Consider the following 17,907-nt stretch of genomic DNA (forward strand, 5'->3'; position numbering starts at 1 on the left):
CCACATTTGCGAACTGGTAGGGAAGGCAAGTGAATCCCACCCCTGACAGGAGAGCCTCCTATGATTCTACAGACAGAGTGTGAGACCCGGAAGCCATCTTTTACACTGGGTCTTCAGGCCTGCCACATTTTCTACTATTGGAAAATGGCACACCAAGCACCCTAGAAAGCTTCCTATTTCTTAGGGAAATGATATTGTGAACATAATTAACCAAAATGCTCTGCTGTAGAGATTTTATTTCTATTATTCAATTTATAATAGAATATTATATTTCTACACATAATATAAGAGTCATTCAACTTCTACATGATCTGTAGAGATAGTAATCTATCAGAATGTAAATGTACCCACTATTAGCCAGCTGTCAGGTTCCGTTCAGACAAAGAAAACAAAACAAGATGACTAAGCAGGTGGTTTGTGGTAAATGTAATCTTTATAACCCGGTTTCGGTACTTCCAACATATCACACAATGCAAAACACGAATGAATTAAAGTCAAGCCTGTAATTCCATACTTCCCTCCACCATTTAAACCTTCCCATGCCCCGCCCTCTCCTACGCGCGTGCAATACACCCAATATACTCCGACGACGTGACAGACCATGCTGATTTACATTGCCATGCCTGCGCTGGTGCCTTTTCGTATGAAAGTACTGCAGGATCTGAAGGTCCTTCAAGCTCTTGGCATGGCAGGGAAACAAGTGTGGCACAGCAGCGATCCAAGTCACAAAATGCCCCAGTCACGAAGCTCCCCACCAAAGGAATGGCAGACCCAAGCCATTGAGAGCACCGGGGCCAACACCAGCAAGCTCCAGATTCCAATTGGTGTGATAGATTAACCCTATGGATGCATTTCGTGGGAATTGTTTTCAGTCAAGACTATATGTTGAATATAGGCAAGAAAAACGAATGCACAGGTACAGTATAGGTGGTACCTTCCTCAATAGTAGTAACTGTAAGAGGGATTTTGGAGTCCTAGTGGACAACCATTTAAATATGAGCCAGCCGTGTGCAGCAGCTGCCAAAAAAGCCAACACAGTTCTAGGCTGCATAAACAGAGGGATAGACTCAAGATCACGTGAAGTGTTAATACCACTTTATAATGCCTTGGTAAGGTCACACTTGGAATCCTGCATCCAGTTTTGGTTGCCACAATGTAAAAAAGATGTGGAGACTCTAGAAAGAGTGCGGAGAAGAGCAACAAAGATGATTAGGGGACTGGAGACTAAAACATATGAAGAAAGATTGCAGGAACTGGGTATGTCTAGTTTAATGAAAAGAAGGACTAGGGGAGACATGATAGCAGTGTTCCAATATCTCAGGGGCTGCCACAAAGAAGAGGGAGTCAAACTATTCTCCAAGGCACCTGAGTATAGAACAAGAAGCAATGTGTGGAAACTAATCAAGGAGAGAAGCAACATAGAACTGAGGAGAAATTTCCTGACAGTTAGAACAATTAACCAGTGGAACAACTTGCCTCCAGAAGTTGTGAATGCCCCAACACTGGAGGTCTTTAAGAAGATGTTGGATAGCCATTTGTTTGAAATGGTATAGGGTTTCCTGCCTTGGCAGGGGGTTGGACTAGAAGACCCTTCCAACTCTGCTATTCTATTGTATAATATCCAAATGAAGGAGTGAAACCGAGGAATCAAGGCTTCACTCAGGACCACCACCAAGGTGGGAAAAATAGTTTGCTGTGATTGGCTAAGCCGTCTGACAGCTCCCTATAAAAGGGCAAGCTGTCAGACAAATAGTTGCTGGGTTATTGCTTGTTGCAATAAAGAGTTTGATGCCGAACATCTGCCTCTGTCTCTTCAATCACCCACAATTCAACAGTATACACTTGCAACCTTTATGAATTAACGTAGAGCTTTCCATGTAGGTTAAAATTCAATGATCTGGCTAGGAAGAGCATGAATTGAAACTGCACCTATGTAGGAGACAATTAAATTGAACCACACAATTCGATCTCATTAAATAACAACAACAACAACCAAAAAGAAATCTCATCCTTATTCAGGCTCATATCTCATCAGATATTTCTGGCAGCTCATAATCTAAGCAGAAAGGCCTCTCTGTTTGTCTCATTAGAGATACACTACTTTTAAATGTGGGAATTTAAATTAGGATTACCTACAGCAGGGGCGTCAAACTCAAGGCCCAGGGGGATGGATCTGGCCCACAGGTTGCTTAGATCTAGTCTGCGGGGCTGCCCTGGAAACAGAAAAAGACTGGCCTGCAGTGCCTCTGCCAGTGAAAGCAGAGCTCGGGAGGGCAGCACACAGAGCTCCGATTTTGCTGGAAGGGAGTTGCAGGAGACCATCACAGCAGAAAACGGAGCTTGGAAGCCCATTTTCTCTGGCGACACAAGTGATGTCAAGCTGGTCACACCCACCCTGGCCATGCCCACACCAGGCCCCTGAGGTCAAACACAACCCTGATGTGGCCTTTAATGAAATCGAGTTTGACACCCCGATCTACAGCTGTTGTGGCCCGCCAGCAGGCATTGGAGCTGGCAGCAGAGTAAGACAGTGAGGAGGTTGGGGAGGAGCACGGGCCAGTCCTGGAGGCTGGGGAAGGCTTGGACAAGGGCTCTGCGTTGGAGGCAGAGATGGGGCTGAGGCCATCTGGCAGTGATCAGGTGCCTATGGAGCTAGACAGAAGTGAGGCAGAGGAACAGCTACAGCCTGTTCCCAGTGTGCCCATGCGCAGAGCTGTCAGAAGAAAAGAACAACGCAGAAATCAGGGTAGACTTGGGAGTAAAGTCACAGGTAGAAGGTGATTGGCCCCTCCCATAGGAAATAAAAGAGAAGTGAAAGGGGAGTGGGCTTTTGCAGGAAACAATTCGTTCAGTCGGTGGTTAAGATTAGTTTCAGGAGTGTGAAGTTCTGTCCATGAATCTCAGAGACTCTGGGCCCAGTCTTTCCTTGCACAGCACCTCATTTGGAAAATATTTACATGGCAGCTTTCCACGATAAGGTCTGTAGTCATAAATATTCCTTTGAAAGACTGTTTGCCAGGCCTTGCTGAATGTCAATGAGAGGAATTCACATTCGTTTAATAAAAGGGGTTTTGCCGGGACCAGAACTCTGCCTCATGCTTTTTGGGGATGCCTAGGTCAGAACAACAGCAAGATTTCCCAACTTGTCAATTCTATGACTTGTGGACCAACTCACAAACTTCAGGCTGGGAATTCTGGGAATTGAAGTCCATGTGTCTCAAACTTGCCAAAGTTGGGAAATTCTGGTTCACACTCTGTAGCCAAAATAGGAATGTATGAATTTATCTTATTCCTAAAAGTCACATATTCACAACACACTGTACAAGTTAAAATGTGCCCTTGCTTTCTCCCCAGTTCAAACAATTAGTAAGAAACAGGAAGTCAATTTTTCCCTTAATCTCCCTTTCCACGTAATTCAGAAAGTGATGTCTGTCTGTCACCTTTTCACCACTGTAAGTTCTGGTTTTCTTGACATGTTGACATTTTCCCGCTGACCACTGGTTTTTGTTCTTTATTCTTTTGACATTCTTTTTTTTAAAAAAATAATGTTGATATATTATTTTTTATTTGAATTGTACACTCCACTTTGGAGTTGGGCACTGCCTAAACCGAACAAGGGAAGGAGACAATGACAAAATACTTCTGGAAACCTTGAAAAGAAAACTATAGGGACACAATTGACTAGAAGAAAAAAAATTGAATCAATTAAAGATTAAGAAAAAAATTTAAAAAGTAAGAAAAGGAAATGCTGAATGACATCTGGTGATTGCTCATGGCCAGATTTTCCACCATCCATTGAAAAACTGATTATTCCTGAAATTTTGCAGGTGCATTTTATGCTCTGTTTTACAGCATGTTGAAAATTTACCTCTTCTGTTACAATTTTTTGGGGGGCGGGGGGAAATCCCATCCTGCACCTTTTTAAAGAATGAATTTTCTTGATCATTGTATATTGTTTTTAATATATTTTAAGGTTTGTTTAATTATGCAATATTATTATCATCATTATCATCATTATCATCATTATCATCATTATCATCATTATCATCATTATCATCATTATCATCATTATCATCATTATCATCATTATCATCATTATCATCATTATCATCATTATCATCATTATTATCATTATCATTAAACATGAAACTCAGTCAACTGAACATTTAAAAATGAATCACAAATATTATTGACTGGCACTGCTGGTTTATACGGGTTGCTAACAATAATAACAGCAATAATAACAACAATAATAATAATAATCATGCAAGGACCTACAAATTACCAAGTCCAACAACAGAAAAAGAACAACTATGGCAAAGGCAAGCAAAAGTAGTACCAATAGTAATAGGCGCCTTGGGTCCAGTCCCAAAACAACTGGAGACCATTTGAACACCATAATCATTGACAAATTTGCCATCAGTCAATTGGAGAAGGCGGCTTTACTTGGAACAGCTTCCATCCTGGATGATATATGTAATACCGTCAAACACCCAGATTTGCCTATCCCAGGTCCTTGGTAAGGACTCGATAGGTAGACAAAAATGCCAAACCCAAATTGAACTTCTGGCTGACTGTGCGATGATTAATAATGATAATGATGAATGTATATGTTCCCAGACCCCCATTAATTCTAGCTGGTTTGCAATTGCGAGAAAATAAAAAAAAACCAATGCGGAATAAAACAGAGAGAAGAAATCCAGATGGGAATAAAGGAAAAAAAACATGCCTGAGAAAGGCCTGGATAAATAGCGAGGTCTTCACAGCCTTTTGAAACACCAGTAGAGTGTTTAATGTCTAAATCTGAATTAAATCATATATAATTTTGTGGAATATTACAAAGGCGTTAGGAATATAAAAATAAAATTTCTAAATGGTAGGGTCACTAGGGCCCTCTGACTTTAGTTGTTTTCTTGCAGACATGTCATTACTAATTTCTAAATGGAAGATACATTGACACTTTGAAATAAAATAATATAAATGCTGATACTAAATTATTGGACAAGGTCTAAATTATTTAAAATCTGAACTAGTTATTTACCTAACTGCTAGACTAAAAATGTGCAAGATAGTTAAATAGTGAGCTACTAAAAAAGATAAAGGTTTCCCGTTTCTGACTCTAGGGGCTGGTACTCATCTCCGTTTTTTGATCAAGGGAGCCAGTGTTCTTTTCTGTGGGCGGGTGGCCAGCATGGCTATATGCCCAAAGGTACATGGAATGCTCTTATCTTCCCACTGAAGTGGTACCTATTTATCTACTCACATTTGCATGCTTTTGAACTGCTAGGAGGGTGAGATATGAGGCGGGAACAGGAGCTCATCCCATTGTACAGAACTCGAATCTCAACTGAGCCATTGCGCCCCCTACTGAGCTACTAACCCATTGAAATTCTACAATAGCAAGGTTTTAAAATCATCATTTGGTCAAACTTATCCAGGGGAAAGCAATAGTGTCTATAATTCGGAAATTACTACACTACACTGGAGCTGAGGGATAGAGAGGGGGGAGTTGAGATAGTTGGGATTCTGTAGGCAAAACAAAATATTTTCCCTTAGGAATCAAGGACATCCTCACACATGGTCGGAAGAAGGCGGCCCAGACCGCACTGTGATTGGACCATGTGACTGATTGTTTTGAGAAAGTGGGAAAACTTTTACACTTAATCAGGTGAAAACCGTGGAAGTCTTCAGAGTCGGTTTTCACCAGATCTGTGCCAATATATTTCCAATAATGCTATTCTTTGAGGAATCTACCTGCTTTGGAGTTTTGCTTGATATGGAATTAACTTAGAACCCTGACACATGTGGTAACCATTTTTTTCCTGATGTGGTTATGTTTCTCAATAGCCTGATGAAGAATGAGCATCTCGTCTGACATCTCCTGCCTGATGTAGAACCATACTGTCCTAGCAACTTTGTGTACTAGTGTTTCACGTATTCCTTTTAATCAGAAACTTGCCAAAGAGTGTACACTTCCTCTTGTTGCCTTTCTCTTTGTGTAGGAAACAATAATGACAGGCTTCCCATCATCAGGCACTAATGCACTCTTCACACACAAGTTTGCACAACTTTCACAGCCACACCTACATTTTAACATTTCTCCAGTTGCATCATCTACCTCTGCAACCTTACAACTTTCCAGCATTCTCACAACATTTAGGGCTTCTTTTCATCATTTTTCTGGGGCGCTGACAGTTTTGCTTAAAATTCTCTTAGACATATATCACTATTATTTTTTATGAATCTCAAAAATCCCAGCTTTCCTCTATCTAGTTTCATCTCCAATTATTGCATTCTGATTTTAGTTAAAAAGGCTTATAGCACAGCATATACAGGGATGCAAATCTAGATTGTGATATATATTCATCTCCCTCTTTTGAAAAGTCCATTAACAGTACTACTGTATTTTTATTGTTATATTATTTAATTTAATACCAAGGTTTATTTTCAGGAAAAATATAGTTTTATCTATGATCGGAGAGACAATTACTGAGGTTGTGCAATTATTGCTCCATATGACACCCTATATTATTTCATCATTTTTAAAAATTCCATTTACTTTGCTGAAGGCATTGTGCTTAGTTCCAAAACATTTTTGATTGCCAACAAAACTTTCTGTATACATATTCCTTCTCTCTCTGATTACACTCTTTACCACTATTTTTTAATTTCTACTGTATACAACTTCTTGTTTTGTTTGTTGTTTTGGGTTTTTTTTTGCAGCAAACATTCTCTGTGTATTTTTTTTTCTCATCCACAGTTTCTTTCACTTCATCTTTTCTATGGGTTATATATAATTCTGTTCCAAGTAAGTCTTTCCTTATGATCACATGCTATTTCTGAGGGGAGATTAACCTATATTCCAATTTGGTCTTTCTGCTTAATTTTGGGGTATGTATCTAAGGCCTAAATCCACAAAGAAATGCACCAATGTTGATTGAAAGTTGGACAAGTTATTCTCAGATGTCCAAAGAAGACTAAAAAAAGAGAAAAAAACCATCCTTATTGTATCTCAGAAAACTGCATCTCATGTTTTCTCTCCCCCCTACAGTAATTACTAGGGTCATAAATTTAATCTGCTCCAATTAGCTCTAACTACAAAACTTCCTCTTTCTTCTAGGAGTTTGCTCAATAATCTACACATGTTGCAAGAGCTTTGTTTTGATGTTTTTCTGACACCAAGCATAAGCTGAACTTTAAAAGTTCCCATTTATTTAAATTTCCTTTATGTTCGGGATAGGGTAGAGAGCACAGGAATCTTTTTAAAAATAGCCAGATTGATAGACAGAGATGCATATTACAGAGATATTGTGACACAATTTAAGCACTGAAAAAATTTCCACTGATCAACTTCTTAAAAGAGACTGAAAAACCTGGTCCTTCCTCAAATCTTAAAAAAAAAAGTACTGTTGTTTTAACTTCAGAAGTGGGTACTTTTCTTTGATCAGAAAGACACTCTAATCCTTTCAAAGGCAAGCTTGACATTCCTTCCAATTGGTGAGCTTGCAAAAGCAGCTTCTAATATGGCAAGCACAAAACATTTGCAATGCTTCCTCTCATCACGGATGTTTCTTACGACAGGATTTCCTGATGTACACACTCCTATTTCTCAGAAGGGGCCCCTGATAAAACGGTTTAAAGTTGCTCTCTTCACTATCCTGACATGTATTTCTCTCTTTCCTTCTTCTAAAGAAAAGATGGTTCATTTCTAAGTAATCTGTCTCTTGCATTGCTACTTAATGTCGAACACTGATTTCAGAGTGTGTAAATCAGAATGAGGAAAGTTAGCAGACGGATATAACTGAAAATCTATTAGATAAGTTGATTATACATTCTCTCTCTCTCTCTTTCTCTCTCTCTCTCTCTCTCCCTCCCTCCATCTCCCCCCTTCTCTCTCTATTTCTCTGTCCTTCCCTCCCTCTCCCCCCTTCTCTCTCTCTTTCTTACAAACACATACACACACAGCATACATGCACACTTTACATAGAGTGGTGCTTAAAAGTTTGTAAACCTTTTTGAACTTTCAAATTTTTGCATAAATATATCCTAAACATTTTTATTTACTTACTTACTTACTTACTTACTTACTTACTTACTTACTTACTTATTTCATCAAGCATGTGTTTGGCAACATATATATGTATAAACATGATTTTGGATACATGAAATGGATACAAATAAAAAGGGAACATTAGGACAGAGACAATAGGCACATTGGTGTGCTTATGCACGCCCCTTACAGACCTCTTAGGAATGGGGTGAAGTCGACAGTAGACAGTCTAAGGTTAAAATTTTGGGGGTTTGGGGAAGAAACCACAGAGTCAGCTAGAGCATTCCAGGTATTGACCATTCTGTTGCAGAAGTCATATTTTTTGCAATCAAGTTTAGAGCTGTTTACCTTAAGTTTGTATCTATTGTGTGCTCGTATATTGTTGTAGTTGAAGTAGTCATTGACAGATAGGACATTGTAGTGGATAATTTTAAGGTTCTCCACACGTGCTAAAATAGCTCAGAAGAATCCAATTAAAGAAATGAGTCAAAAACATTAAACTGGTTCATTTATTTATTGAGTGAAGTGATCCAAAACTATATTTTTGGGTGCGGCAAAATTTTGTGGTTGTCTAGCATTATTAGTTTATTGGAAGGAAAAATTAGAGTCTGTTGTTTCAGACTATGGGTTAAAGAACAGAATTCTGGATATTCAGTATCAAAGTCATAGTTTAACAACACACAGATATGTGAAAGTATGTTGTGGCTTGAACAAAATAGATTTTTGGTGACTCTAGAAAACAGTAATTGATGCTTATCAGGCTGGAAAAGCTTACAAAACTATTTCCAAAGAGTTTGGATTTTACAAATCCATTGTCAGGCAGTTAGTGTGCAAATGAAGGCAATTGTTACCCTCCCCAGGAGTGATAGATCAACCAAGATCACACAAAGGTAGCTCTTAGATGAGGAGGTCTCAAAGAACATCAAGGTAATGTCTGAATAAGTAAAGGCCTCTATTGATTGCATTGATGAATGTTATGAGACCACCTTCATTAGAACACTGAACAACAATAGTGTGAAAGGTAGGGTTGAAAGAAGAAAGAAGAAAAGAACATTGCTATCCCTCTACAATTTGCAGAAGTCAACATGGATAAACAAGAAGGCTTCTGGAAGAATATTTTGTGAACGGATGAGGCCAAAACAAAACTTTTTGACTTGGATGAAAAGTGTTACATTTGGTCAAAGATAAACATTGCATTCCAATATTGGAAGAAATGTCCTTCTGGGTTCAGTTCCAAGTGGGGAAAAAGACACTGGAAACATGGAGGCTGCTTGGAAATGGTGAAGTTTTAAAGGTGGAGAGGACCACATTGTTTGAGGTCTTGGGGGAAAAAAACCCTGAGATGCTGAAAGTCCTTGGTTTAATGCCCCCTCTGGCCTTTGACCTCGAGCTTGTATTCTGATTGGTTGTCAGATTCCCATGGATCCATGCAGGGGCAACCCTGTAGGCTATGTTTTGAGTCCAAGTTTGGTTGAGCATTGCTGCTTCCCAGGTGCTCTGTGGTTAAATGGATAAAGGGCTAATCCTACCTTTCTTATGTAGAATAGACTAAATCAGGCTTTAATGACCCATTGACAAAGATGGGGGGTATTAAAAGTGAGTCTGTTTCCTGCCTAAAAACATGTTTCTCTATTTCTTATCCAGGGAAATATAATATTCTGCCTTTTCAATATTTCCCAGGATATTTCATTCTTCTAGGAGAGGGGTGGATGCTAACTTCCTACACCAAGAACCTTATCCCATCAGTGAAACATGGTTCTGGCAGTATCATGGTTGGGCTTCCTTTGTTACCACTGGACCAGGATAATGTAGCATTATTGATGGCCCTATGAACTATACCAGCAAATTCCACAGGGAAATGTCAAGGTGTTTTGACATATCAATGGCCAAATCAAAATCCTGAAACTTTATCCTAGACTCAGAGAAATGTTGTAGAAGGACCTGAAGCTGGCAGTTCTAGTGAGAATGCTCACCAGCATTGAAGAGCTTCTATAAGAAGGAATGGGCAAAAATTCCGTCAAGCCATTGTGTAGGACTGATAAATACTCATGGCAAACCTTTAGGTCCAGTTTCGGCTTCCCATTGGGAATACACCAGTTACTGAAAGCAAAGCATACTAATAAATGACTAGTTTTCTTTTGAAACTTGGCTCGAGACTCGTGAATCAATTAGGGCATCTTTCAGAAACCTGACACATACACTTTTACCACACCTAAATGTGTAGCTTTGGGTCATTTTTCCTCAAGAAATAAATGAATAATAAATCAATAATGTTTTTGACTCATTTGTATAATTGGATCCCCTTGATCTAGGCTTAGGATTTGTCTGAAGAACACAAACGCTTTGAATCATATTTATATAGAACTACTGAAAAGTCAAAAAGGTCCACAAACTTTTAGGCAATATATTCAAAACTATAAAAATGCTTTGGAACACAGAAAGATATTTCTTGCCCACTTTTGATGCAAAATATGCCTAAAGTAAAAGCAAACAGGAAAACCTTTGCAGTTTTGTGATTTACAATACCAGTTCTTCTAAAATAAGTGAATTATTGTTATTGGCATTACACCAATCATCAAAGAGAAACTCAGGCAACGTAAGATACTCATAACAAAGTTTTTCATTGATATTGAAAGTGGTTTTCAATTTATATTAGACTCTGAACTTCAGGAATAAAAGAGAAAGAGGATTTGCAAAAATGTTTGGCTCAGGGGTGAGATGCTCTGAAGTCTGCTACTGGTTCGATTCGCGTGCATGCTCACTGCAAGTCAGAGGTGGGTTCCTACCGGTTAGACCGAACTAGTAGTGGTATAGCTGCCTGTGTCACTGGAACCAGCAGCGACCCAGGCTTGCCACACCTCCAAACCGGTTCCCTGTTCGCCACTGTTGCTGCCTTGTTTTGGGGTTCTGCGCTTGCGCAGAACAATTTTAATTGAACTGTGCACCTTGCGCAGCAGGCATCCAGCATGTATGCGCATGCACGAGCAAACTGGCAGTAAAACCGGCTGGAACCCACCCCTGCCGCAGGTGCTATGAAGCCGTTTCTGAATCTGCAAAGGTAAGTAGAACAGCGAAGGTGGACTGTGCCACGCAATTTAGATTCGCTAGGAAGCAGGATTTCCTGGGAACTGACCCAAACCGGTAGCATTTCACCCCTGGTTTGGGTTCAGCTTCAGCAATAACAGTAACTGAATGGCTCCTCTCCAATTATATTCTTGAATAAGAAATTTTGTTTTCACCAAACTAGATCCTGAAAGCCCCAAAACTTCCCACAATTGAGGGAGGAATTAGGAGATCTGCTTTGCAGATCCCTTGTACTGCCTAAATCATTAGTTAAAATAGAATGTGAAGATGTATTTAGGAATCAAAGATTCCTAAAATTGAAGAATTTAAAAAAAAAACCTAATTCAGCCCAATTTTTATTTCAAATTTTGAATGGCAAAATTATCCTTTTCTACATACGCATACAGAAGCTTGCTTTTAATAAGCACTACTATTTGCTTAGGGAAGTAAAGAAACAAGGCAGGCATAAAATGTCAGTTTCTTGGCTTGCATTATTAACTGTAAGCTGACCATTCTTTTCAACAATGCATTTCTGGATGAAGTAAAAATGGTAACCGACAAAGTTTTGGTACTGCTTCTTTTTCATTTCCATCACTTACCAAGAGGATCTCCAGCAATGATGCTGTACTCAACTTGTCCGCTGGGTCCTGAGTCCCCATCATGAGCTAGAAAAGTCCACACCCTGGGACCAGGTTGTCCTTCTGTGATATCAAAGGGCCCTTCATAAGAACGAGGGAACGTTGGTTGATTGTCATTGATATCATTCAAATTTATCAACACCTGAGATTAACACAGAAAGGCACAGAGGTGTTCTAAAATGCTTCAACAAGTGTAAATGTTGATTTGGGACATTTACTTTATGAAAACAATAAAGGCTATTACTACTACGGTAAAAGTAACAATCTTTCACACAACTGCCAGAAAACTGCAAATTATTCATTTTATATTAATAATGTTTTGGATGTTGCTTTTGTTTGCATCAATGATTTAAAAGTGTCCCAATATCTATCTATCTATCTATCTATCTATCTATCTATCTATCTATCTATCTATCTATCATCTATCTATCATCTGTCTATCTATCTAGAACAATTTCAACCAAACTTGGTACATAGATGACTTACTCTCTGGAAAAAATACTGTGATGGGAAGACACCCCTAATACCCCTTGGTTTGTATGTGTGTGTGTTCCAGCATAACTCTAGAATGCCTGGGCCGCTGAAATGAAAAGGAATGAATTATATCTATGGTCTCAAATCACAGCACTTGTGTGCATTTTGGATTCAAGTTGTTAAGATACAGCCATCCCTTAAAATGGCTTCTACTGTACATCACAGTGGAGTTGCCGTGGTAACGGCTTCACAGTACTCCACAAGGGTGCTCCCTCGGGTAAGGGGGATTAGGATAAATAAATACCTGGGTTATCACCTAGTAGATAATAAAGGAGGCTGAAGCAACAACCATATTTCCTTTTCACCTGGCAGGTTTGTGGGTAGATCAAGAAAGATAACTGAGATCTAAATATCAGCATTCTACAATAACTAGCAAATTGTGCTTCTTGGTCAATTAAAATGATGTGAGAGTTTGCCAGAACAAGCTCTGATCAAATTGAGCTTAGATGCTGTCTCTTCAAAGGTTGTGTTAGCTACTGTATTATGGATGTTACCTAGCATTTGCTATACCATTACGCTGCAATCAAATTAAATCAGGAAGCAATCATGGTGTACTAGAACTTAATCTGTTTGTTGAATCATTTTTGGATTCTATGTTCAAAGGCAAGGATCAAGAAATGGTTACATTGTACAATGCCAAAAATATCTATCTGCCATTCTCTTATAACCAAATTCCAATATATTGATGATTAGAAATATTACAGTTCCATGTCAGATGCTACAACTGACTAGAAGTAGTTGAAACTAAATGAACAACTTGCAGACACCATTGTTGAAAAGGGTCAACAGTTGATAAAAGCTTCTGGGGAGAAGTTGTAAAGAGACATTGTTGCTCTGCTGAATTTTAACTCCTTTGTAATATTGTTGCCTTGTCTTTCCAATGCTCCCCCCCCCTTCTTTCTCTTCCTTCATTTTCCATTTCTCTTTTCTTCCCTTCCTTGTCCAGGTTCTTGTTCTGCTAATCCCATCTCTTTCTTATTTTTACTTTTGTGCTTGTGTTGATGCTGTCCTTTTTGCTGGAAATTAGAAAGGAAATGTTTGGGAGTGTTTTTGTGTATACCTGGCCTTGTGTTTTTCTTCATGTTAAAAAGATGGAGAAACTGGACATTGCACAGGATTTTTGTCAACTTTGAAAGTAAATATTTCCTCCCTTTGGCTAAATATGGTATCTGTCTGCAGAAATAATTTTTAAATCTTAGTTATTGATTTAGAAATTAACCACTAGAGTGTGGAAGAATTCCCACGGTGACAAATTTTAATGTTAGCATAGCACTCTACTAAGAGTCAAGGAAATGCAAAACTCCATGTCTTCAGAAGTTTTTCTTTACAACTACATTTTAATTAGGTAAATTTTGTCCCAACTCTGAATAATTAACTAATTAACCGCCTCTTAACTAATTTTTCCAAGGTATTATTCCATACAGATTATTACTAATATGCTTCCACAACGATAGATGAAGGAATTAATCTCACAGGGTTGTAGATGTCCACAATATGAAGTCAACCAATAATAGAACTATAGAAAGGAAGAAAACTAAAGTCCTGATTCCATCTTCATGAGTGCAACTTTTAAATCTGTCATGTATACTAGAAGGCCTTTTCAATTACTCCTTGTGACAATTGAATGTAATGGTTCCCATCTGTTTATTTTTTTATTATTTCTTACTTTCCACCAGCTGCGGCTACTATATTTTGGTGAAACACAAACATTAAGGGTAAGCTAAGTCAAGATATGGAAAAATGGAGAGGGAACATGGAATATACTTATAATGGGAAATTATTGAGATTATAAAGACAAAACTACAAATTTGGGGTGTATAAGGATAAATCTATATAATTATAATGATGAGAATAGCTGAGAATCGTAACAAGGTCTTCATCTCGGCCAAAACCCTTGGTATGCCCAAATATGGGAGGGAGCATACTGCTTCCCTTTCCATCTTTCAATTCATCCTCGGAGCCATCCAGGCAGAAAGCCATTTTTTTATGTTGCCTTTGTTACATTTGTGTTGCATTTGTGCTGATAAATAAATAAAGGGAGACTACTATAGATAATACAACTGCTTAATATGTAATACAGCCCAGGTTCAATTCCCAGTAAGGGTATGGCTAGCTGATGAGAGCTAAATAGCTTGAAATAGATCTAGTCTCCCTTTATTTATTTATCAGCATAAATGCAAGACATATACACACACACATGCACACATATATGTTGCATTTGTGCTGATAAAAACAATACACAAGACATAATACATACATTATGTATGTATGTATGTATGTATGTATTGCTATATGTATACTTTTTTCTTTTAAAAAAGGAGGAAGATATGTTAAAATTAAATATGTATATTGAAATGGAATTATAAATACCATCAACATAAAATGAAGCTCACTCAGAGGCTGAAATACACCAAATAAATGAGATGAAGAGTGTGAAGTAGAGGAGAGAGGTAAGGGAAGAAGAGAGGGATAGGAGAGAGGGCAGGGGGTGGAAGTGGAGGAGAGAAAGAAGGAGTGGAAATGAAAGAGTAGAAGAAGAGAGGAAGGAGAAGTAGAAAAGAAAAGAGAAGGATGACAGAGGGAAGAAAGGCGGTAGGGAGGAGGAGGAGAGAGGGAGAAGAAAGTGATGGATAGGGTAAAAATATGGTGTATGGAGAGCAGAGAGATTTCTGGGAGATTAAGACCTTCTTATTCACACTAAAGGCAAGCATTAATTTTTTCTTATTCTGTGATCCTAGCGTTTAAAAAATGGAAGTACGCTCCTGTAACAATTTGTTGCTGGTAGTGACAACAATAGTTAGTAGTAGTTATTAGCTGGTTGTTTTAAGGGAATGTGTTTGTTTGCCATGCCTACAAATTTCATTTCTTTCTCAGAAGAAAAACATACCATTGTAGTAGATGTGAGACGCCGTGATGGAATCGGACACTGGTCTGTGGCTGTGATTAATAGTGTATAACGCCCATGGCTGATTTCGTAATCCAATTCTTTCATGGTACGTATTTGTCCCTGGAATGACAGCCCAAAATTTAAAAACTTTTAATTTTCAATAGTGAAGATTGATGGACTGTGAAATTTGGTTGTGATGCACCTGTGTGGTGGTGCTAAGTGAAAAAAAAAGTGGTGATGCACTCACTGTAGTGCTGTTGATGTGAAAGGTGTTCATGATGTTTCCCTCTGTGATGGCGTATGTAATGGTCCCATTCAAGCCTTCATCCTGATCCATAGCACTGATGGTGATAAGAACGGCATTCCATGTGCCTGGACCTTCATCCAAAGTGACTTCATACTGCTGTTGCTGGAATACTGGAGGATTATCATTCTCATCCAGGATGGTAACATAGACTGTAGTTGTAGCCTATAGATGATAAATAGCAAGACATTTAGAATCATGCAGAGGAGGAAAAAAAGGAAGGCAATCAGATGGGAACCATATAAATATTCAAATACCTTTCAATTAGTAATCTTTTTGAATGTCTCTTGTTAATGTTCCATGAAAGGATTTATAAAGTTGATTTAAAAAAAACCGCAGATCTAATGCATATTTACCTATAAGCAAACACCACTGAATTTCATCAAATTTATTTTGGGAATTTTTAGTATTTTTAGAATTAGACCTAGTGGGAGAATGCAAGCTTGTTTGGAATGTACTTCATTTCTTACTAATTACTTACTAATATCAGAAGGCACGCAACTAATGTTTTTAATTGTGTTTTTATTTATACATCTTCTTCTATCTTACCTTTCTATCCCCAACAATCCCCACTGTCTGGAACTACTGCAACGTGCAGAGGCAAAAAATGGGGCGTGCGGATGCCAAAAATGCAATGCACAAAGACCAAAAATGCAATGTGCAGAGGCAATGTGATCTGTCGATCCCTGCAGCCTTGAACAGATCTGAAACAGAGCGTTCGGAGGCTGAAAATGCGAGACACAGAGGCACGCAGGCGGCGATGGTCTGTGACAATCCCTGCAGCCTGGAACAGCTGACTGGGGGTATTCCAGGAGGCCGAACCACTTGCCAATAAGCTGCTCATGCTGAATCAGGCTGCAATAATGTGCTGAAGCTGATCTGGTTATTTGCTGCAAGGACACTAGCCAGAGGAATATCGATGGATGCTGGTAGGCAGGCAGAATTTTTTTTCTTCTTTTCTCCCCAAAAACTAAAGTGCGTCTTAAACTCCAGAGTGTTTTATACTCCAAAAAATATGATACCTATAAGCGAGCACCACTGAATTTCATCAAATTTATTTTGGGCATTTTTAGTATTTTAGAATTAGAGCTAGTGGGAGAATGCAAGCTTATTTGGAATGTGCTTCTTTATTTCAGTATCAGAAGGCACTCAACTAATGTTTTTATTGTGTTTTTATTTATACATCTTCTCTCTCACCATTCTATTACTAAAAAAAAACCTCTCCAAATAAACCTTAATTAAGCAATTAAGCATAAATCAAAACATTTATTTCAAATTATCACTAATAATCTAATATAATTTAGAAAAAACTCTAAAACATGAGAAAAATATCAGGTCATATCAAAAAGACCCAATTTGATTTGATTGATTTATTACATTTGTATGCCGCCCTTTTCCCCCAAAGGGGACTCAATTTAACCAAGGAGCAAAATGAACAGGTGTACCATCACCTGTTGTTGAAGACTGATAAGGGAATCTCTGCTGAGACATTTGTATAATAATGTATTTCCTTGCTTAGCAAATTCTTAACATCTGGTGAGAGATATTTCTGCTGATGTGCAGGTACATATGAGGAGAAGGTGCTCTGTTCAATATCCAGGGTTTAAGCTACACAGGGTGTAAGCCCCAGAGCTCACTGTAACAGTATTGCCAAAAAGGCATTAAGAGTTGTTAACCTAATTGTGTGAAGCTTCTTCTCCAGTAACATTGTACTGCAAACTAGGGCATACAAAACCTTTGCCAGACCAATTCTTGAATACAGCTCATCTGCTTGGAACCCACACTGTATATCGGACATTAACACGAATTGAGCGGGTTCAGAGGTATTTCACGAGAAGAGTCCTCCACTCCTCTGCTCACAACAGAATTCCCTACGCCACCAGGCTTGAAATTTTGGCCTTGGTCAATCTGGAACTGCGCCGCCTGCGGTTCAATCTAAACACAGTACACAAAATTGTCTGCTACAGCATCTTGCCTGTGAACAACTTCTTCAGCTTCAACCACAATAATACATGGGCAAACAATCGATACAATTTCAAGGTAAACTCGATTGCAGAAACTCGACTGCAGAAAATACGACCAGCAAGAGAGTGGTCAACGCCTGGAATGCTCTGCTTGACTCCGTTGTTACAGCCTCAAAGCCTCACAGCTTCAATCTCAAACTGTCTATCCAGGACCTCACCCCATTCTTAAGAAGTCCGTAAGGGTGTGTGCATAAGTGCACCATAGTGCCTGCTGTCCCTGTCTTACTGTCCTTATTTATCTGTATTTGCTTCCTTTGTTTATGTTTATGTTCGTATCTATACTTGTTATCTTGTACATGTTTGACAAACAGACAAACAAACAAATAAAGAAATAAACATGTTCATGTCTGGCTGTCCAATTTTGCATTTTTCACCAGACAAAAATTCTAGGCCAGTTTCGTAGGTAG

The 17,907-nt window shown here is 38.6% G+C and overlaps 1 protein-coding gene across 1 annotated transcript in view; it reads right to left on the reverse strand.

The window, feature by feature from the left end:
- The window catches only part of LOC148042546 (cadherin-23-like), a 30,615-nt gene extending 12,912 nt beyond the window's left edge, over positions 1-17,703 (reverse strand). The window contains exons 1-4 of the mRNA XM_087702428.1: positions 17,659-17,703; positions 15,420-15,641; positions 15,173-15,292; positions 11,713-11,893 (exon numbers count right to left, since the gene is read on the reverse strand). Coding sequence (XP_087558554.1) covers positions 11,713-11,893; positions 15,173-15,292; positions 15,420-15,641; positions 17,659-17,703 — 568 coding nt within the window. The remainder of the gene's footprint in view (positions 1-11,712; positions 11,894-15,172; positions 15,293-15,419; positions 15,642-17,658) is intronic.
- Between the last annotated feature and the right edge of the window lie 204 nt (positions 17,704-17,907).

Source organism: Thamnophis sirtalis, unplaced genomic scaffold (genome assembly GCF_051295495.1).
Source record: "Thamnophis sirtalis isolate CommonGarterSnake01/CBP01778 unplaced genomic scaffold, rThaSir2_p1.2 scaffold_15, whole genome shotgun sequence".
Classification (NCBI taxonomy): Eukaryota; Metazoa; Chordata; class Lepidosauria; order Squamata; family Natricidae; genus Thamnophis; species Thamnophis sirtalis.